Raw genomic sequence first — 23763 nt, 5'->3', positions numbered from 1 at the left:
GAGGATCATTTGACGACATTCTGCAAAAGTATCCATGCTCTCGATACTAAGTTCTTGCAAAAGGTTATTACAGGCACCATTTTGAGATCTTCTCATTATCTACTCTCTAACCAAAATACTTTTCTTTTTCACGTTTTGCATTACAATTACAAGAGCTGCAGCATATCTCACCCGCCTACTTGTCATTTTACACTTCGGCTGACACTCGTAGTGGTACTGAAAGCATATGTAAACAGTATCAGCAAGTTGTTGATGCAAGTTTCTTGCCAAAGAACTTGCGGAAGAATCTTGCTTAATTCTTGCGCTGATGTGTAAACACAGCCGCAAGCGGCTAGCAATAACTTGCAGCAATAACTTCTGCAAGCGACTTTCTAGTGTAAACGCAGCTTTAGACTTTGGTCTAACATTAGTCTGTGCTTTGCAATGTTGTAATTGGTCGTCGGTCGATTTAGAAGTGAAGTTTGTTTGTAAACAAACGAAGAGGTGGTGTGTTAAGAAGTAGGACTTGTGGCCTATAGTACCAAATGTCATTGTTTATGTGGCAAAAGCAATACAGTTAACGGAATATCATTTCAAAAATATATTCATAAAGTGTGCTTCCAGTGATGTCGAAACGATCAGTGGTATGGTCAGCAAAGTTGATCTTGCAGCACTTCATCCGAAAAAAGCTGTTCACGAGAGATCATAGCAGTTTCTTTTCCGGCGCTAGGAAGTGCGTTTATATAAGTAGTGCCTGTTATGTTGAGGGACGCAGAGAAGAAAGTGCTATCAGCAATTTTAATTCATCACGAGTAACAACTCAACAAAGGTGATGAATAGATTTTTATGTTTTATTGTCTTCCAATTGCGGTAGTTTTTCATCTCATGCAAATGAGATCTATTCCTCTTAAAAAGTTCAATCTACGGAACGAACGTTTTGCACTATCAGTAAAGTCTCTCAAGAAAGATCAGTATACTGTAATGAGAGGCACTGTTAGGAATAAAAAGACTCGTTAAAATAGTAGCCACAAATTTTATGACGTAGGGCCTACTGACAAATGAAAATATGGCTGAAAACAGGGCAGCCGCTTAGGAGGCTTTATAATAAGTTGAGAGTAAACGTGTATGACAGTATGAATTAGTATTTGTCAAGGGAAACTTAGGCTGAGCTTCAATATTATCAGTATATCAGAAGTTACAGATTCACAAGTAAGCAATAATTTCTTCTGTGGTAACTCTATTCTTTATTATATACATCTAGTTGCCTTTTAATAGGGATAGGCATAATCTCCCTGTCTTGTTTTTAGTATTTGTGACAGTGTGAAAGGTGATCCTGGAGAAAAAGTCATAGAGAGAATTAAGTCGTGCTTGCAGTTCTCTCTATTACATTACCATCATTGCTATACCAATGCCAAAGAGTTTGAAAATGGATTGGAATGACTTCAGAAAAACTCATTGCGCCACACTAAATAAAATCATTGCTTCTACAACAAATTATGAGGCAAAATAACTTTTTTGGCTAGTTAAAAGCATATTCTGACATATGAACAAGAGTATTTGAAGAATTACATTACTGCAATTAGAATTTTCTTGCTGGAGTCAAGCCTTGGTATCCCTCTTGCAGTTTTTCCCTCACGTACCGTAACTATTCTTTGATAGATTACAAATGCATCCTACAAACCTATCCTTTGTTTCAGTTGAGGTGGGCCACAAATTACTGTTCTCCCTGATGAGATTCAGTACCTCTTCATTAGTTACCTGATCTACCAATCAAATTTTCATTATTCTTTCGTATCACTAAATGAAAAAAGCTACTATTTTCTTTTCATCTATGCTGTTTTTCCTCCACTTGCAGTTCTTCACACAAATATTCAGAAAAATTTATATCAGAAGTTAACATATATTTTTCGTACGTAAATGTTTTTCTTGGTATTCCAAGTCTGTAAATTATGTTACCTGTGTTTCTGCCAGTCTCAGTTATTTCATAACCCAAATGGCAAAACTTATCTACTACTTTCAGAATCTTGTTTTCTAATCTTATTCCCTTGGCATTGTCTGATTTAATCTGAGTACATTTCATTATCTTTGTTTTTACTTTTCTTGATGTTCATCTTGTAAACTCAATTCAACACAATATCCATTCTGTTCAACTGATGTTTTGTGCCCTTTGCCATATCACACAAGATTACAATGTCATTGACAAAAAAGTCTTGATTTATTCTCCCTGATATTCAATTCCTTTTCCAAATTTCTCCATGCTTTCCAGTACTAATTACTCTATGGACAGACTAGATAATACATGTTGATAGAAAACAATTCTGTCTCACTCCCTTCTCAGTTACTGCCTCTCTTATACCTTTCAACCTGCTTCATGCTGTGATGAAGTCTGCAACAGGAACACTTCTGGGGTTAACTGTAAAATTAAGACCCTTGCTCTGTATTTTCAAGGTGGTTGTTGACGACCGTGCGATCATCCTCATTGTCACTGATTCCTTACTGTTGCACTCCACTAGGGACCAGGAGGTGCCATCAACTTGGTCCCAGTCTTGTCTGTTTAGAGAGTTTGCTATAAAAATGTGTAGAGGCAGCAACTCTCTGGATGTCACATCAGCTTGGTTGTGAATGTCCCATACACACTACCTGACCAATGCTAAGCTCTCTCGATGTTTGATTCTGTTGGCTGCTGATTAACTGATTGAGTTCATGTCATTAACTTATATTGCATGACGTCAAGCTGAAATTGGTCATAAATTATGGAAAATATTCTCACCCCATGAAATGCCAGGAATAAATTCATCATCTTGTAAAAAGATCAGTAAATAATAGAGGGAGCGCTTTGTGATGACATTTTATCTTTTGTTTGTTGTCATTTCAGCCCTCCTGTGATCTAGGACATTCTGTTATTGTGGCGTACCATGTCAGGCTTCCTGCCCGAGGTCTTGTGCCCGCCAGGAGTGGCTGTGATGTTATTTTCAGGTCACTGATGTGCAGCAGAATGAGGACACTTACAGTGTTGTCAAACTGAGTGAGAAGGAATTCAGTGCACCTTGAAAGTACTGAGCAAGGGTCTTAATTTTGCAGTTAACCTCATAAATGTTCCTGTTGTGCCCTTTGTCAGAGCAATGGACCAGGTGGCTCTGAAACTTCTGGCCAGGCTCAAGAAGTCTGAAGAGAGACATGTAGGGTGCTCACCAAAATCAAGCTCCCTGAATGAAATGTCTATGGTGATGAGAGGTGGGCTCTCAGACAACCCCGGGAAGATGAAAATATTGTGGTTTTACCAGCAGATAAGGGGAATGCTACAATCGTCCTATAGAAGGCAGATTATGACAGTAAAGTGTGAAAACTTCTGGATGACCCAGCAAGCAGACCATTAGAAAGGGATTCCATAGATAAGGTGGATAAGAAGTCCAGAGCTCTCCTAAAGGGAACCGGCCATCCAGAGAAGATTGTTAAGCAGCTAAGAGCAAAAGCACAGTACCAAACAGACTTTATGGCCTGTCTAAGATGCACAAGGAAAGGGTTCCTCTACATCCAGTAGTCAGCAACATTGGCACAGCTAACTACCTTATAGCTCAGCACCTTAAGAACATGCTCTTGCCACATGCTGGAAAGTGTGCCCATCACATTCGCTACTGGAGGATTTCTTACAATGCCTCAGACAGCTACAGATCACAGACTCTGACGTCATGGTCAATTTCAACATGGTCTCTGTGTTCACCTGCATACCACTAAATGATTCACGTGAGTTGATTGGAGAAAAGCTCAACAATGCTCTCCTCCATTTAGGCAAGTATTGACCTCGATGTACTTCCTATGTGGAGGTCAATTCTATGAGCAAATGGAAGAGGTGGCAATGAACAGCCCTCCTTCACTGATGGTGGCCTATGTCTCTATGGAGAGATTGGAAGAGGAGGCACTTACATCGGTCCCAGATCAACTGAAATGCATACTTTAGGTATGTGGATGACATCTTTGTTATGTGGCCTGACAGGAAGTAACAGGTCGATGCTTTCTTGGACCACCTAACTCACGCCACCCTAACGTTAAATTCATCGTGGAACGCTAGTAGGATGGATTACTTTCCCATTCCTAGATGTAGTAGTCAAGAAGAAGGCAGGTGGTACCTTTAGTGTACCGCAAACCCATTCACACTGACTTGTACCTGCAAGCAAAAAAATAAATGGTGAACTTTGGTTCATCAGGCACGAATTCTGTCAGATTCTTATAATTTGGTGACAGAGACAGAACATCTACAATCTGTGTTCTACAAAAATGGGTACTCTTCTCAAGATGTTCAAAAGGTGCTGTGCCCTGTTTCTCACCATACATTCCTGTAGAAGTACAAGAAGAAACGAAGAAAGTTGCATATTTGCCATACGTGGGGCTGATATCACTCAAAATCAGCAGAATTCTCCTCAAACATAACATCAAGAGCATTTTCCATCCACCCACCAAGATTAAGGCTGTGCTAGGGAGTGTGAAGGATTATCTGGGTCTACAGAAACTGGGCGCATTCACATACCACGTGAATGGGGTATGGCGTACATCGGCCAGACGACTAGGGCCATTGACATCAGGTGCAAACAACACCAAAGGTACACCAGACTGAGATAGGAAATCAAATCAGTGATTGCCAAGCACTGTTTAGAACTAAGTCATACTGTTAACTATAGTGATTTCAAGATTCTAACACAAACATCAAGATACTGGTACATCATCATCAAAGTATCTATTGATCAATCGCATGGTACAGTAGCCGTTGTGATGTGGAACATGTGAAATGCACAAGAAATGCCCATATGAAACAAGATTTTTTGATATGTATAGGAGTGTTGGAACTTAAATAGTGGCACCTATTTATTCACAACTGATACAAAAGAGTTACATGTTTGCACCTGTTCTGTCCTTCAAAGTAGTTACTAGTATTGTGTAGAATCCGTTGCCTGCGATGTGGAAGGCGTAGTATACCGCTAGCAGAGCCTGTTCTGTTGATGGTGCGAATGGAGCAGTCTAAAGTTATGGTGATTCTCGTGTATGACTGTGATGGTGTTATCGTAACACATTACGTTCCTCCACAGCAGACTGTCAATGCACAGTATTACTGTTTGTTTTTGGAGTATCACCTGTGACCAGATTTGCGAAAGAAGTGGTGACACTTTCTGTGCAATCCACCCATCATTTTGCTCAACAATGCGCAGGCGCATACAGTGCAAGCTGTGGCTGCTCTGTTCATTCGATGTGACTGGGAAGTACTGTACCATCTACTATACTCCCTGGGCTTAAGTCTTTGTGACTTTGATTTGATTCCGAAGGTGAAGAAACCACTTCATGGCATTTGCTTCAGAACTGTTCCAGAGATTCAACAGGCAGTAGACCGCTCTATTCGCACCATCAACAGAACAGGTTCTGCTAATGGTATACTATGCCTTGAGATGAGGCAACATTAGGAAAATTGGAATAAAAAATTCCTGCAACCAACATATATGGGATGATTGCAATCCTCATGTTATGGTACATGCTAGATATCAGCTTCAGTTTAAGACTAATGAATGTGCTGAAATTGTAGGTGACTGTTTGGTGGGGCTATACACTCTCCCAGCATTTCTTGTGGGTACTGTCTGTAGGGACTTTTTCAGGACACCCTCCAAGACCTACTAGATTATGTGCCTCTGCAAATAAGAGGAAACATGTAGTTAATGCATGATGGAGCTTCAGCACATCTTAGTCTTGGTGTTCGAGATGCAGTGGCTGGTATCTGCTGTGACAGATGTACAGGTAGAGGAGGATCACTTCCATATCCTGTACATTCCCCCGCTCTTGATCTTCTGTTTTATTATCTTTGGGGGGGGGGGGGGCCTTAAACAACTGGTCCATGCAACAGACCACCCACCTGAATCCAGAAACTCTTCATCGACATGTCATGAAAGCCTGCCGAACCATTCAAAACCATCAGGGAGTATCTGAAAGGGTGGAACAGTCTGTGATTTGACAAGTGCATCCTTGATTAGACGCAAGAGGAAGGCATTTCAAGCATTTATTATAAGTTTATGTGTTGATGAACTCCAGTCACCTAAATTGTTAACTTTCAGTAATAACTTGAAGTGAAAGATTTTCAGACACACTTTAGATGAACTTCTTTTCTTGTTTAGATGTAAGAAAGCTATAAAAGTGTTTTTGAAACACCCTGTATATCTGGCCTGAAGACAGACCACAGATACCAAACACTATGGAATGATCAAATGTTTTCTGCAAACAGTGCTGCTCAACTTCAATCTACTTAAAGAATGGCATCAGGAAATTATGAAAAGCTGTTGTAATGTGGACACTGTAACAGCTTTTGGTAATTCCCTGATGCTGTTCTTTAAATGATTTAAACACCAAAAGTTGAATATGTTGCACATCTCTTGGTTGTGATGGTGAAGCTGTGTTTGATATATGTGATTCAGGTGCGCATGAAGCAAATGAATTGTCTATATTGTTCAGGTGATCATTTCATGTGGATCAGGGATTGCCCTGTTTATCCCGAAGAATGAAAAATTCAGGAACTGGAGATTTCAAGGAGAATCCCATATGCTCAGTCTAAGAAAGCCAGCAAGGCAGTATTACCTTGAGGATTTGTCACATCCTTTACAACAGCTCTTAAAAGACCTGTCACTGAGAGCAAAGAAACACTCCAAAACCAACAACAGAGTTGAGTACAAACTTAGGTGCTTGCAGCTGCAACTGCAAAAGGAGGAAATTCTCAGAAACCTTGAGCACTGCTGGCCGAAGTGGCCATGCGGTTAAAGGCGCTGCAGTCTGGAACCGCAAGACCGCTACGGTTGCAGGTTCGAATCCTGCCTCGGGCATGGATGTTTGTGATGTCCTTAGGTTAGTTCGGTTTAACTAGTTCTAAGTTCTAGGGGACTAATGACCTCAGCAGTTGAGTCCCATAGTGCTCAGAGCCATTTGAACCCTTGAGCACTCCAGGCCTGTAGGTCATCCAAACAAAAATATTCAATCTCAAGAAACCGAAAAGTGAGCATACTTGTTCATAAGGCCCTGTTCAAGGTTGAAGCAACACAAGCCACCACTTGGAGTACCATCAGACAGGGGACCAGAGGTGCCACAATTGTAGTAAGATTTCTGTACAGGACATACCATAATTATCAGCAGCTGCATGGGCAGCAAGCTGAGATGGGCACCCAAGTGCAAGATTTGTTACAGTGTGTATCACAATTATTAGTGAAAGCTGACATGGATGAAGGTTTATGAGGAAAAAGAGTGGGGTTGGGGAGAGGGCTGCCAAATGATAAGTCTCTTGCGTGGAAAAATGTTCTTGAACCAGTCCTGTTCTCCATACGAACATCACGAACAAGGGCAATATGGAGGGTATACATTTCCCCTTGAAGGAACTGAATAGCCTGATGACTATTTTCTTTGTCATCTGCTGCATGCCAGAGAGAGAGAGGAAAAGAAAAGCCTTGATAATTGATGGCTCCCATAATGCAGTAGGAAGTGAATGTCTTTAGAGCTCATGTGGAGGAGTAGTGTAGAAAAAGGCACTGTGTCTATACCTGCAGGAGAGACACTCGAAAATGACTGATGATCCTGTATTATGAACCTAATGTTCACAGAAAAGAAAAAAACTGTGGTAGCAATACACCAAGTTTGAATAGTGTTACTCAGTAGAAAACACTTGGTACACCTCATCTGTCCCACTAACATCAACTTTCTGGTAGTAGCTATTATCATCCATATGCCTCTGAAAATCACCATAAGTAGAGCCTACTCCCCACCTCAAAACCTACTTGATAGCAGGTCCTGAGAACTGCGTGTTGGGAATTTTAATGCTCACCATGTGCTTTGGAATTCCAACATCACTTGTCTTAGCAGTCAAGTTCTCAAAGGTCACATTGTACAGAAGACACCTAACTTTTTAATGGAGGCCAAGTGACACATTTTAGCTGTGCCACAGGGCTATACTTGGCCACTGACGTTTCCTTCTGTTCACCAGTCCTCACAGATATGGTAGAGTGAGAAGGGGAAAGTGGCCTGCACTCCGGTGACGGCTTCCTTATCTGGATGCAATTTCTAGGCAAGAGAGAACCCAAAAGGTAGTCACTGAAATGGGTGCTTGGCAGAGTGAACTGAAAGCTGTATAGCCATTTAGCTAGATTAAAATGTGAAGACAGTGTCCAAAATGTCACACTTCTGGTGTTGTAATAACAGTGCAACAAGTTTTAAACTGTGTTGTTTATGCACTGATAAGAGGGCAGTAAATGATTTGCTTAGGGACAGAATGGTATAATTTTTTTTCCCCCAACAAATGGATGAGTCTAGCGTGGGTTTTAAAATTTTCTGATGACTCAGCACTCAACTTTTTTTTTTTAGTGGTCGGCCAGCCAGCTGTTACTATCTGGGGAAAACTGTTCATGTGTTTTATCCAGCTAATCTTCATTTCACAGAGCAGCTTTTATATTAAGACTGCCATAACTCCATTTGACTATGATGGCAAGTGCTTAAGTGTACATGATGAAACATATGCATGTTTTATTTGTTTTAGTACACTGACTTTTTTAATTATAATTGTAATATTTAAAAAATATCCTTTTATGCATTTTAAGCTCTCATTTTATTTAATGTAAGAAGGTATGAAATTAGACATTAGGGATGGGGGGAGTCCACTGTGCCTGCCCCAGGGGGGCAATGGCCCTGTTTGCCAAATGTTGATATTGTCAGACAGTCTAAAAAAAGAAAAAAAACACTAACATATTTTCATAGTGCACAGTCAACATAATTATTTTTTTGGTAAGGAAAGACTTCCTTGCTTAGTTTACATATTGCATATATTCATTCTCAGCAAAGGCACTGATAAACTTTCCATTGAGCACCAGAAAACCAGCATAATCAAACACCTAAGAATTTTCACTGAAGTGCCAAAGAAACTGGTATAGGCATGCGCATTCAAATACAGAGATATGTAAGCAGGCAGAATACGACACTGCAGTCTCCAACACTTATATAAGATAACAAATATCTGACACAGTTGTTAAATGGTTACTGCTGCTACAATGGCAGGTTATCGAGATTTAAGCGAGTTTGAACGTCGTGTTAGAGTCAGTGCATGAGCTGTACGACCCAGCATCTCCGAGGTAGCGATGAAGTGGGGATTTTCCCGTACAAGCATTTCACGAGTGTACCATAAATGTCAGCAAACTGGTAAAACATCAAATCTTTGACATTGCTGGGGCTGGAAAAAGATCCTGCAAGAACAGGGCCAACAATGACTGAAAAGCATCGTTCAACATGACGGAAGTGCACCCTTCCACAAATTGCTGCTGAACCATCAACAAGTGTCAGTGTGCGAACCATTCAATGAAACATCATCGATATGGGCTTTAGGAGCCGAAGGCTCACTCGTGTACCCTTGATGACTGCACGACACAAAGCTTTATGCCTTGCCTGGGGCCATCAACACTGACATTGGACTGTTGATTACTGGAAACGTCCTGCCTCGTCAGATGAGTCTTGCTTCAAATTGTTTCAAGCGGGTGGACGTGTATGGGTACGGAGACAACCTCATGAATCCAAGGATCCTGCATGTCAGCAGGGGGGACTGTTCAAGTTTGTGGAGGGGTCTGTTATGGTGTAGGGCGTGCGCAGTTGGAGTGGTATGGGACCCTTGACACATGCATAAGCATGCTATCTGATCACCTACATCCATTTGTGTCCATTGTACATTATGAAGGACTTGGGCAATTCCAGCAGGACAATGTGACACCCCACACATCCAGAATTGCTACAGAGTGGCTCCAGGAACACTCTTCTGGTTTAAACACGTCTGCTGGCCATCAAACTCCCTGGACAGGAACATTGTTGAGCATTCTGGAATGCCTTGCAACATGCTGTTCACAACAGATCTCCACCCACTCATACTCTTATGGATTTATGGACAGCCCTGCAGGATTCATGGTGTCAGCTCCCTCCAGCACTACGTCAGACATTAGTCGATCCACGCCACGTCGTGTTGCGGCACTTCTGCGTGCTTGTGGGGGCCCTACACGATATTAGGCAGGTGTGACAGTTTCTTTGGCTCTTCAGTGTATAATGTTCTGTTTCCTTTATTAATTTCTCCTCCTGCATTATTTATAACAGTGGGGCCTGACCTTAGGCGGTACAAAATTGTATGTATTGTGTTTTATTTAAGTTCAGAGACAGTTAATTTACAGAAACCAGGTTATAAACCCTCAACAAAATTTTATTTGCCTTTTCAAGTATTGAAATTCCTTCTTTAGGGGTGATTATGATCATTGCATCATCAACAAACGGAACTATTTGAGGGTATTGGATATACAGTGGCAGGTTATTTATATACCAGTAGAACTGTAACAAAATTGGACCCTGTACTCATCCTGTGGTGTTCTGTAGTGATAATTCCGTATTCTGAAGACACACTTTCATTTCTTAATGTGGCTGACTGTGTTGCTTTAATTTGATTGGATGAAATTCATTTATCAGTAAGACCTCTGACACTATAATATTTGAACTTGCTTATTATGATACTGTGAACTGTACCAATCAAATATGTCTAATAAGACAGAGAAAATTCAGTGCTCGTTAAGTGGGATATTCTTCACCAACCATCTAGAATGTAACAACATGTCATTGACTCAATAGTATTATTGAGGTGTGTTTGTACATTCAGGCCACCTGCTAATGCTCCTCCACTTCCATGACTGTTGAGAAATGAGTAGTTTGAAGTACCTCTCTTTCATTATTTTGTAGCAAGAATGGTATAATATGATAAAACTTTATTAGCCTATTTTCACAGTAATCAGTGGGATTTTATGTGAAACTAAAGTGAATCTGCAATAACAATAAAAACCAGTGTTTCACCTCATCTACTAATGAACATTGTTGGAGCTGAATGTTTCCTTTGAGAATGTTAATGTTGTTGCAAAAATTAATTTAGTGAATTTCATGTCATACATAAAGTCTCTCTTCCTGCTATAAAATGTTAATGTACTAATTTAAATAATGGATGTCTGTCAAATTAGATAATATATTATTTGTGAGATATATATGTAGTGTTTGCTGCCTCATAAAGCTATCTGCAGTCCACAGGAGCTCCTTATCCAAAATGCAGTGAGCAGAGATGAGCCTCTCACACTGGAGGAGTGGTCGTCATTATGCGAGGAAATACTGGTCAGCAAAGGCAGACTGAAACCTACAACACTGGCTGCATATATAATGTCACAGTGTGTCAGAACCAGTAATCTAAAAGTGGGTCTATCGTTGCTGACATACCTGGAATCCACAGCTTCTGGACCAAACCTTGCGACAGTGAGCACATTAATAAAACTTTCAAACTTACAGCATGCCTCATTGTTTCTCTAGGAGCAGCTTGAGAAGTGTTTGCTGTGAAAGATATTTTTTGACACTTATTCTCCTCTAAACACCACACATTACATCTCTGACAATTCAGAATGATATATTTCTTTTACAGAATTACTTCAGTTTAAAATAAAGGTTACAGTATATCCTTTAAAATGGCAAATTCATTGTGGGACATTTTCTTTCCTTTTAGAAGTAAGTGACTTGCAAGCTTTTGTTATAAGGTTGTTAGATGTCAATTTCATCCAAAAACTGTAATTTGCATCCAACTTGTGTTTACAGTTGGAAATATCAATGTGTGTCCTGGATTACATATGCAGTGTATGGAAGCATGTTCACCCATTGGCGTCACATTTCCTGACACATCAGCGTAGCAGTGTATTAAAAATTATGTGTTTTGGAGATAAATTAATATGGTGTATCACTTTAACTCTGTATTTTCATAATACTCAAATACAAATATGAAAACCGATAAGTATTTGCTTCCCAAATACGTGAGTCAAATGGGGGCTGCTTGGTTTATTTCTCTCAGCCAGTTATATCAAAGGACCCATGAAGGAATCGAATATCACTTCTGCATCGCCCAAGTTCACAAACACCCCATTTCGGAATAGAAAATGTGAAAAACATTTAGCACGGATGACACTAACATACATCACATCAAAGATCTCTCCAAAATAAGTCATATTTATTACAGTCTTTTGTCATGAAGTGTTGGGAAATGTGATGTCAGCAGCTAAATATGCTACCTGCAGATCTTATCTTGGAGTTAGCTTTAGTTGTTATTTAGTAGCTGATTATGAAAAGGAAAAGGAGATACAATTTGTAACATTTTAGGAAACCTTTGCACCTTAGGGGATATCCATTAATTACGTGAGGGGTTTTCCTTAAAATTTGGACCCCTCACCCGTAAAAGTTCACAATTTTTGGATTTTTTCCTTTGGTTGCACTGTGAAACCTTGCTTCTTGCCAAATTTTATGATTCTTGGTCAACAGGAAGTACCCTACAGGTTTTTGATGAGTGAGTTTTCGAGTATCAAAATATGTGACATAACTGGCTGTATCTTTTGATTGTGTTAATGTTAGAAGCTTCAATTTTTTACACCATCAAGGGGATGTGGACCTTACTATGTGACATAAATTTCAACCTGATACCTCTACCCATTCCTGAGAAAAATAGTGTTTGACAGTCAGACAGATGGACAAGCAGACAGGCATATGACAGATGACAGGCAGCAAAGTGACCCTGTAAGGGTTCCGTTTTTACCAAAAAGTTGACCTTTTACTGGTAGATTACATACAGTAAATGTCATTCATGTACGTCTACATTTACAGACATAGTTCACAAGCCACCTTTGGTGTGTGGTGGAGGGTACCCTTTACTATTACTAATTGTTTCCTTTCCTGTTCCATCTGCAAATAGAATGAGGGGAAAATGACTGTCTCTATGCCTCCGTACAAGCCCTAATCTCTCTAATCTTGTCTTCATGGTCCTTACATAAAATGTACTTTGGCGGCAGTAGAATCTTTCTGCAGTCAGTCTCAAATGCCAGTTCCCTAAATTTTCTCAATAGTACTCCTCAACAAAAATAGCAGCTTCCCTCCAGTGACTCCCTTTTGAGTTGCCAAAGGATCTCAGTAATACTTGCTTGTACTTTGAACCTACCACTAACAAATCTGAATTGCTTTGAAGTCTTCCTTTAATCCTACCTGGTACGGATCCTAAACACTCAAATAGTACTCAACAGTGGGTCAAATTCGTGTCTTATAAGTGGCCTGCTTTACAGATGAACCACACTTTTCTAAAATTCTCCTAATAAACCAAAGTTGACCATTCACCTTCCCTACTGTAATCCTTGCTTCCCATTCCATTTCATATTGCTTTGCCATGTTATGACTGTATAGTTAATCGGCATGACTTTGTCAACCAGAAAACTAACAATTCAGTACCGGTTTGTTTTTCCTTCTCATCTGCATTAACTTACTTTTTTCTATATATTAGAGCTAGCTGCCATTTATCACACCAACTAGAAATCCTACAGTCACTTGGCTGCCCCATATCAGACTTCTGAAGGTAGAATGTTTCCGTAAACTCAATGTCCTTCGTTTCCTTGCCCACTCCTCTTGGGGTGCGGACCGTTCCCTCCTTCTCCGTCTTTATCGTGCTCTAGTTCTGTCTCGCTTGGACTATGGTTGTCAAGTTTATGATTCAGCTGCTCCTTCCACACTGCACGTGCTGGATCCAGTCCACCATCGTGGTATCTGTTTGGCCACCGGTGCCTTCCCTACTAGCCCTGTTGATAGTCTCCTGGTTGAAGCTAGGATTCCCCCCCCCCCCCCCCCCCCTTTCTGTTCAGTGGTCCCAGCTTCTGGTGTCTTATGCACTCGCTATCTGTTCCTCTCCCACTCATCCTTCCTATTCTATCCTGTTCCCAGACCATGGACGTCACCCACCTGATTCCCGCCCTCGGGCGGGTTTACTGGTTGGGCTCCGCCTTGCATCTCTTTGCTGTGATTTTCAGCTTCCTTCTTTGTCCCGTCTTCCTCGCTCCCTCCCCTCCACCCCCCCTTGGTTAGTTCCTCGGCCTCGAATTTGGATGGATCTCCGCTGAGGTCCGAAAGATTCCATCCCCCCCCCCCCCCCCCCCGATGGTGTTTCGTTCCTTTTTCCGCCAAATTTTATGGGAGTTTTGGGATGCTGTTGTTTTTTACACTGATGGCTCTAAATCTGCTGATCATGTGGGCTTTGCCTTCGTGTCCTCTGTTGGAACAGAAAATCATCTGCTGCCACCTACTTGTGGGGTGTTTACTGTGGAATTGATGGCCATTTCCCAGGCCCTTATCTTTATTAAACAGTCCCAACACAACTGCGTTTTGCTATGTACAGACTCAATGAGTGGCCTTCTGGCTATTGACCAGTGTTTTTCGCGCCATCCCGTGATCTCTGCCATACATGACTATCTCGCTGATATTCACCGTGCTGCTTGTTCCATTGACTTCCTTTGGGTCCCTGCCCATGTGGGTATCCCGGGTAATGAGCTCGCTGATCGTTTGGCTGTGGGAGCAGTCACTTACCCTCTGTTTTCTGTAACCCCTCCTGCAGCGGATTTACGGCTTCACATCAAATCCCACTTTGCACAGTCATGGGCCAATTCTTGGGAGGCTACTCCCCTGTCTAATAAACTTCGTGCGATTAAGGTGACACCAGGCCCGTGGCATTCTTCCTTTCGCCTCTCCCGAAAGGACTCGACCACATTGTGTCATCTCTGCATTGGCCATACCAGGCTGACCCATGGTTTTCTATTGCGTGATGAGCCACCCCCACGTTGTGGTTGTGGAGCCTTCCAGTCAGTAGCCCACATTTTGGTTGAATACCCCCTTCTTTTGGCTCTGCGTGCTAAATACAGGCTCCCCCGCACTTTACCTTTGATGTTGGCTGACGATTCCTGGATGGTCTCTCTGGTTCTTGGTTTCCTCCAGGAAAGTGGTTTTTATTCTCAGTTTTAAGGTTTTTAATGTCTCTCTGGTGTTGGGGCAGGGCAGTGAGTGTTGGGGTATCTCCCACTGTAAGCCGTGTTTGGAGATTCCCGACTCACCTCCCTGACCGAGATCCTCTTTTCCTCCCCTTTTACTCTGTTTTTTTAAAAAGGGTTGGTTCGTCTCCTTTTCCCATACATACTTCTACATTCTAGTGGTTGCACCTTTTAAGTTGCAGTTGGTCTTGCCTCTGCTGCTTCAGAGGTGGGATATTTCCTGCCTCTATCATAGCGTTAGGTTCCCTCTCTTGCTGACTCATCTCATTTTGTTTTTACCATTGACAACATGACTGCCCTTTTACATGTTTTTCCCTTTTATTGTTCTGACTTTCCTGAGATGTCACACTAGCGGAATGGACCACATTTGAAACAAGGGACTGATGACCTTGCTGTTTGTTCCGTTAAACCCCAAACAACCAACCAACCATCCAACCATCCTACAGTCACTCGACGACAACACCTTTCCACCCACTACAGCATCATCAACGAACACCCACAGACTGCTTCTCACCCTGCCTGTCAGATCATTTATGTATGTAGAGAATAACAGGAGCTCTATCACATTTTGCTGGGGCACAATTGACAATACCCTTGTCTCAGATGAACATTACTTGTCAAAAGACAACATTGTTTGCACCTTCCTTTGAACCATATGATTACATAGCTTATCAATCTCTTGATTAACATGATCAATAAGAGAATTTTTGAAACTTCCTGACAGATTAAAACTGTGTACCAGACCGAGACTTGAACTCGGGACCTTTGCCTTTTGCTCTCGTGCACACAGTTTTAATCTGCCAGGAAGTTTCATATAAGCGCACATTCCGCTGCAGAGTGAAAATCTCATACTGGAAACATCTCCTAGGCTGTGGCTAAGCCATGTCTCTGCAATATCCTTTCTTTCAGGAGTGCTAGTTCTGCAAGGTTCACTTTTGACTTGTCAGCATGCTGCTTAATGTATGTATTGTTAACATTTTGATGCAAATTCATAATGACCACAATAATGCCAGCTTTATATGAGTTTCAGAATAAAATGACTGACTCACTGACCTGCAGTGATTTTGACTTGTGTGGCCCGAGAACTACTCAAATGAAATCCAACACTTGTATGGCATTTGTTTGAAGTCAGGGAATCCTGGGCATGCACAGGTGTGAACCATTCAGTTCAGGGAGGCAATAAATATTGGTGGACACTTTAATAATGTCTATAGTCAGGATTAATGATACTGGGTCTCTCTCCTATGAGTCAGCAAGCACATTTTCTCTGGTGTTTTGGCAGATATTTGCAATTCCATTTCCGCATTGTGCAGCAGGAGTCAACCCAGACAATTACTGCTTGTCACGTATTTCATGTGATGCCTAGTGTCAACGGAAAATGTCAGTTGGTTTCCCATTAAAAAAAGAAAAATGTGAAATTGGAATTTTATGTGCCCATTAGATAAAGTGCTCTAATAATAGTCCAATATTCATTTCATTAATTTATATTTAGAGGAACAATAAAACACAAAGACTAAACACCAATCCAGCAGCAATTTTAGTAATTCTGCATGTTTGGTGGTAGCAGTCAGTGTGGGCCAGAGCAGTGATGTCACTGTTGGAGTATTGGTTATTCTTCGTGTTTTACTGCTCTGGTTAATACATATCAGTAAGGTGAATATTGCACTAGACTAATCTGGGAACACTTTACCGAATGGGCAAGTAAAATTGCACTGTAAAAATCAGGAAACAAACAAATACTTTCTGCTGACACTAGGTGTCACATGATTAATGTGATGAGCACCATTTGTCTGGGCTGACTCTGTCTATATAATGCAAGAACGAAACTGCAAATATCTGCTGAAACTCCAGAAAAAATGCATTTGACTATTGATAGAGACACCCTGTATAAAAACAAAACGTTATCCATTATAATAATGTAAATTCTCTTAACCAAAAAGTTGACATGAGATTTTCAGTGACCTGCGCCCCCTTTTCCCCTTTAAATGAAATTTGGTGAGATTTTGCTGGAATCCTCCGTTCGTATCTTGAGCTCAGGTAATTAATGGATGTCCCATTAGTTCTGATTGGTAAATATCATAGCCTTCCCCAGTATGGAATGAGATTTACTGTATGAAAACCAATATATATGAGTGCATATAACAGAACCAATGCCATAAATCATAGAAATTGCTTATAATGTCTTTTTAGTGATAATATTTTGTTGCTGATGTTATTTATGTGGTGAATTTTGAGTCTAAAACTGGTACAATTGAATTGCTTAGCCAGGTGTAGCATTACAAGGCTGATCACAGTGAGGAAATACTATGGCTTTAGCAATTGCTGTATCATGTATATAAAAATGGCAATTTTGGAGTCTTGTCCCCCCCCCCCCCCCCCTCTCCTCTTCCCTTTCCCTCCCTCCCCATCAGATAAATTTTTGTGAGTGCACATGATATCATGGTATACTGGTAGCTGTTTTTCCAGTTCATCATCTATGAATCAAAAAAGCAAGGGGCAGATGATAATGGGTGAAGGAAGTAAGATTATTAAATGTTAATGTCCAATACTTAGTATGGTCATTGACTGAGCAGCAACTATTTAGGACAAAAATGCACAAGAATATTGACCATGATCTTCTTCGATAACTGTTTCAGCATTTTACTTGCAATTATGTATGAATTGTTTTAGTAGTTTAATTTACAGACACAGATACAGGTGTGTCTGAAATAAAACAATTAGATAATGAAAACAAAGGGTTCAAAAAGTTTTAAAATTGTTTATGTTTTTGAACAATAGTCTGAACATTTTTGCACCCCTAATTCCGAAAATGGCATCCATTTTTCATCATCAGATCAGGTTTCTGTGCTAATTCACTTCCGAAAAAACCTGCGAGCTTCAAATGACATGTATTAAACTTTTGTGACATGACCTTTGTGTTTTGTTAATATTCCTTCACCAAATTCATTTTTTGAGAGGGAAAAGTCTTTTTGTCAGTGTGAGGGGCATTCAATAAGAAATGAACACTTTTTTCGTCTGAAAGCAAGTTAATTTTGTGTAGGATCCCACTACATCAGATTATTCCCCACTCTTTTGGCTATAGAACCCTATTTTTCAACATAATCTCTTTGCAATGCGATGGCCTTATGCCACCTTACTTGGAGGCATGTATGTGTGCACAATACTGCTCTACTGGTCGAGGTGCTGGTAACCTCGCCATTGATGCCCATAAGCCCCAAACACACGCACTACTAATTGACGTTGGAAGCAATATCTTGCTGCATCAGTAACCTCCCTATCATTCATGTATTGCTTCCTGCAGAGTGCTTTCTTCATTGGGCCACACAGATGGAAGTCGGAAGGTGCGAGATCCCAGCTGTAGGATGGAAGAGGAAGAACAGTGCAGTAAAGTTTTGTTTGCTTCTGTCAGGTGCCCTGACTTGCGTATGGCCTTGCATTCTCATGGGGAAGGAGAGGTTTATTTGCAAAATTCAAGCTTTCGCAACAAACTGTTGCCTCATCAGGAAAGAGGGAAGGAGGGGAAAGACGAAAGGATGTGGGTTTTAAGGGAGGGGGTAAGGAGTCATTACAATCCCGGGAGCGGAAAGACTTCCCTTAGGGGGAAAAAAGGATGGGTATACACTCGCGCACACACACACATATCCATCCACACATATACAGACACAAGCAGACATATTTAAAGACAAAAAAACTCATTCATGTATTGCTTCCTGCAGAGTGCTTTCTTCATTGGGCCACATAGAAGATATGTGTGTGTGTGTGTGCGCGAGTGTATACCCGTCCTTTTTTCCCCCTAAGGTAAGTCTTTCCGCTCCCGGGATTGGAATGACTCCTTACCCTCTCCCTTAAAACCCTCATCCTTTCGTCTTTCCCTCTCCTTCCTTCTTTCCTGATGAGGCAACAGTTTGTTGCGAAAGCTTGAATTTTGTGTGTATGTTTGTGTTTGTTTGTGTGTCTATCGACGTGCCAGCGCTTTCGTTTGGTAAGTCACATCATCTTTGTTTATATATACACACGCACTACAAATGAAAGTGCTGGCAGGTCGACAGACACACAAACATACACACAAAATTCAAGCTTTCGCAACAAACTGTTGCCTCATCAGGAAAGAGGGAAGGAGAGGGAAAGACGAAAGGATGTGGGTTTTAAGGGAGAGGGTAAGGAGTCATTCCAATCCCGGGAGCGGAAAGACTTACCTTAGGGGGAAAAAAGGACGGGTATACACTCGCACACACACACATATCCATCCACACATATACAGACACAAGCAGACGTATTTAAAGATATATATTTCCTACGTGGAATGTTTCCCTCTATTATAACCATATATATATATTGCAACAGATATACTGAAGTCATTTCTTCAGTTTCCTGAGGGTAGCATAATACACTTCAGAGTTGATTGTTGCATCATGACGGGGAACATCAAACACAATAACCCCTTCAAGGTCCCAGAATCTCATGGGCATGACTTTACCAGCTGAGAATGCACCTTTGAACTTTTTCTTTTTAAGAGAAGTGCTCCATAGATTATCATTTTGTTTGCGGTTTGAAGTGATGAGCATGTGTTTCATTGACTGTGACAATGTTCGACAAAATATTGTCATGATCAAGTTCATAATGTGCAAACAACTCCACACGGATGGTCTTCCATTGCTCTTTATCGTCTTCCGTTAGGCGACGAGGAACCCAGCAGGCACACACCTTTTAAGTACCCCAGCTGGTGAACAATTCTGTCAGCACTGCCAACAGGCACATCCAGTAGTGCAGCAAGGTGTTCGATTGTGATTCGATTGTGATTGTGATTCGTCGATCATCTCAAATGAGAGTGTTCGCACTTTACGTCATTGCTGGAGTTACAGCTCTGTGTGGCCAGCCTGCACACAGGAGATTGGAACGACTCACTGTGCTTTTGTTCACTGTGAGGTCTCAGTAGACGTTCTGCAAGCACCTATGAATATCTGTGATGCTGTGGGTTTCTGCTAAATGAAACTCAATGGCATCTCCCAGTCTGTAACACACGTACATTACAAATGCCAGTTTGAAGTCTACTTATAGCGCCCACCTATCAGAACAGCTTGAAACTATAGGGGCTTAAGTGGGGATATTCGATGATGTCCCACAATAAATTCCAAATTTTTTCAGCTGAAATTTTCCAAGAAAGAAAGTGTTACATTACATATTGAATGCCCCTCGTGCAAAAAACATATGAAAAAATAGAATTTATTGACCCTCAAGTGGGCATGCCATTTTTTATAACAAGAGCAAACTGCATAGTGTTCTTTGTATACACGTCAAGAGTAGCTGTCTTTATGTTACCAAGGTAAACAACTATAAGCAATATAACAGTTTAATCGTATTTTAATTAAACTGTGATAATGTAAACTTACATTATATGAGCTAAATCATTGTTTAATGAAGCAATAATAAAATACTCTTTCATTACATCATTTTGTTGCCTTGTAGAAGTGTCACCCCACTGTAATGACCCCTTGAAGCATTAAAGAGCGCAGTTTCATCTGATCCCAGCCAATTGCTTATTTAATTGCTAATTATCTCATAGACAGCCGCCTCATTTTCGGATTGTGCTGCTAGCTCGGAATCTGGGTTATTTTCTTGCAGAGATAATAAATTTTTCCTCACCAAGCTCTCTGTTTATTTTTTTATTACTGCTGCTCTCTCGGATGTATGAGAATATGACTTGTCTCAGGGTTTGCTGAAGCAGTAATCAGGGAATAGATACAGGCTCACAGTTGTGAAACAGCAATGGAACAGTTCAAGACAATGTTACATGCACCTGCTCGAGGGTTAACCAAACGAAATTTAGTGTATAGCAGGGATTCGTACATGTCACTTGCATGAGAAGCTATCATTGTTCAAAATCCAGGACTTGATTTTACGTTTCCTGGGACATAGAAGGCTCAGCAGCTCATGAAAGTCCAGCAGTAATCTGCTATCATGAGCGCATTCCAGGATCCCTCGTACATACTCTCCATCTCTTTCATCTCCTGATGAAATCACTCACCATGCTCATCATTCATTGCTCCCACATATACAGGAAACCGATCTATATGGGAGAATAAGTAATGCATTTTGACACACATGTTGCACCTGAGGTACTTGAAACTATTCAGCAGAATAATAACGAATTGTACATAGTTTGCCACCTTATTTTTGCCCAGAAAGTTCTGCAACAGCAGAACCACACTTCCGGTTCCAATTTGTTCATAGAGTTTTCGAATTGTGGATCTCAGATCAGCTACAGATCTGAGGACCATAAAGGATGCCAGCTTTCAATTTCTCCATGATCATTCCCAGGAAAAGTCTGGGACAAGTAAGTGAAGCGTCCACCATTATTATTTGGGGCTTTGGTTAACTGTTTCATCAAACCAAGCCTAATGTGCAGCAGTGGGAACAGTACCTTATTCTGTTCACCACAGGGATGTTGATGACATTCATAGATCTGCCAGGCACCAATTCCTCCTGTCCAATCCAGTCCTTCTTTTGGTAATGCTGAGATCCGCTCGTACTGTCCCACATGCACAGAAAGTGCGAGTACTCGGTGTATCCTAACTGTTGTCTCAACAAAAAGTTCACTGTCTTCAGGTCTACACAATTTAACCACTCATACTGATTGTGATAAATTTCCTCCAACACGCACACCACCACTTCACACTTCTCCTTCAGTGTAGGTGGGTGAGTGAGAGGTACATAGGCACTGATCGCTGTTGTGCAGCAATACACATTTCAGTGACTGCTTGCTGCTGTCACTGAACAGACTGCATCTTACGTAGGCACTCCAACCTTGTACAGAAGCTTGTCAATATCTGTACAGTATGCCAAAAAAAGTATGGAAAAAAAGAAACTCTTTACATCTGTTGCGATAGAAAGTGATCTGAACACTGCCAGATAGAAGATTTTTTTCTTTCAGTATTGATGGCATCAGTGCAGCAGAGGATTTTGACAAGCTGAGATTGCAAAGTAGATCGCTGAGCTCCTCGTGAGAAAAAGGAATTGGAGCATCATCATCAGCATCTAAATATTGTTCTTGTTTTTCTTCAACACTAGCAGAATCTTCATTAGTAATTTCATGAAGTTCTCCAAAAACTGGTACTGGAATTTTCTTACAATGAGCTGCAGGATGATGTGCCAATGCCGGATAAGGATACATGAAGCTGTTCTAGTCCTTTCTATTGATCCCAGTCACATCAACAGTACACAAGTAGCAGTCTGAGGCATCATTTGTCAGCTCCCTCCAAACAACTGGAATTCCAAATTTCAAAGAGCTTTTCTTGCTCTTGGTTCAAGCTTTATCTTAGTCACCAATCGGTGTACCAAAAGCATGCATTATGGAACTTCAGACTGCATTCCTCTTAGTAGGATGGATATATTCCCCGCAGATGTACCACAATATGTTGGGATTATTTTTGCACTGTCTTCTTGATGAAGCCATTTGCTTTTCCTGCAAATAAAAAAAGAATAGTTTTAATGTAAAACAATGTAAATTGTGGAATAAAAAATTCGTATTTGCTTGGGGTTTTGTTATGTGTGTCATAACACACAAAACTTTGATAACTCATAAAGTTGACGTGTTAGACCAAAACAAGAGATATTTTTGAGATCAGTACATCACAATTACACAAAACAATTCAGAGAAATATGAAATCATTAAAACAAGAAAAACTTGGATCAAGAAGGCTCTCCGCATAAGCGCTTGAACCTCATTCTTCACAAATATGAATCAAGTTTCTCAACCATAGCACACCACAATTGCTAGTCTCATGTAATGTGTTTATAATTACAGTTTGCTTATTTATGATACAGCATAATATAAGTTTATCATTTCTGTATTCAGTTGTACATCTCATTCATCGTAACAATCGTAGGGCCAATTGACATAGGTATGCATTGTACTACTTGATTACAGGAAGACAAGTCTGTAAGTAACTACACTTTCGTGCAAATCATTTGTAGCTTGGCAGTATGGATTAGTGCACTCAACACACACTAGATTGTACCATTGTCTCTGCTCATGGCAACTTTCAGCATTGTCATATCAGTTCACTTTGCATTCTTGAAAAGTAAAGATAATTGCGCAGCTCTCACTTCGCACCAATGAAGAAAAGCTTTCTATAATACGATTTTTTGTGGTGTGAAGGTACGCCAGCGACTGAGATCCATAGAAAACTTTGAGCACAATATGCGTGCAACGTTCTATCACTGTGAAGTGTTACCAGTGGACTGAACCATTCAAAAGTGAACAAGTGTGAAGGACAAGGAAAGAAACAGGGCGTTCAGTTATATATACCACTGATGCCAACATTCAGTAAGTGTGTGATCTTATTTTGAACAACTGATGAGTGATTGTTGATGAAGTGACAAACCAAAACAGCTACTTGACTGTAATGCCAATGAAGGTGAAATGTTTTTAAAGTGAGTCATCAGTTCCGATGAAATAAGGTTGATCACTTTGAACCAGAGAGCAAATGCTAAAGTGTGGAATGGAAAGGCATCTCATCTCCAACTAAAAAAATGTTCAAGTGTCAGCCATCTCCAGAGAAAATGGTGCAACCATTTTTATGGGAGTCACAAGAACCAATTCTGGGATATTACGTCAAAATGGAGTCAACAGTAGATAGTTGACATTACAGAGATATGTTTTGCAATGAGCCGAAGTCTGCAGTTGGAAATAAATGCCATGGACTGTTGTCAAGCAGTGTTCTTGTTTTGGATGACAGTGCATTTCGATGATGGTGAAGAGACTTCGTCCACAAATACCTTTGCTGCCTAGACTTTAAGGACAACCTAAAGTTCACAAGGAAGGAATGCAACTCCACCCAGTTTGTAGCAACGTTAGTGCAGCAACATATGA

At 40.8% G+C, this 23763-nt stretch overlaps 1 protein-coding gene across 9 annotated transcripts in view; it reads left to right on the top strand.

The window, feature by feature from the left end:
- Positions 1–265: 265 nt before the first annotated feature.
- The window catches only part of LOC124619857 (mitochondrial ribonuclease P catalytic subunit), a 134356-nt gene continuing 110858 nt past the window's right edge, over positions 266–23763 (top strand). For 5 of the 9 annotated variants that reach the window (XR_006980148.1, XR_006980149.1, XR_006980147.1 and 2 more), the window contains exons 1-2: positions 266–808; positions 11082–11307. Coding sequence is in view for 4 of the 9 variants with exons in the window: in XM_047146472.1 (XP_047002428.1) it covers positions 606–808; positions 11082–11307 (429 nt within the window). In the remaining 5 variants the exon portion in view is untranslated. Of the gene's footprint in view, positions 809–1010; positions 1189–11081; positions 11308–23763 lie in introns of those variants that run through there. The other 4 variants (XR_006980146.1, XM_047146469.1, XM_047146470.1 and 1 more) reach the window with 2 other exon arrangements.

The sequence above is a fragment of the Schistocerca americana genome, chromosome 6, assembly GCF_021461395.2.
Source record: "Schistocerca americana isolate TAMUIC-IGC-003095 chromosome 6, iqSchAmer2.1, whole genome shotgun sequence".
NCBI lineage: Eukaryota > Metazoa > Arthropoda > Insecta > Orthoptera > Acrididae > Schistocerca > Schistocerca americana.
The sequence above is the reverse complement of the archived record's forward strand: the minus strand, read 5'-3'. Positions and strand labels throughout refer to the sequence as shown.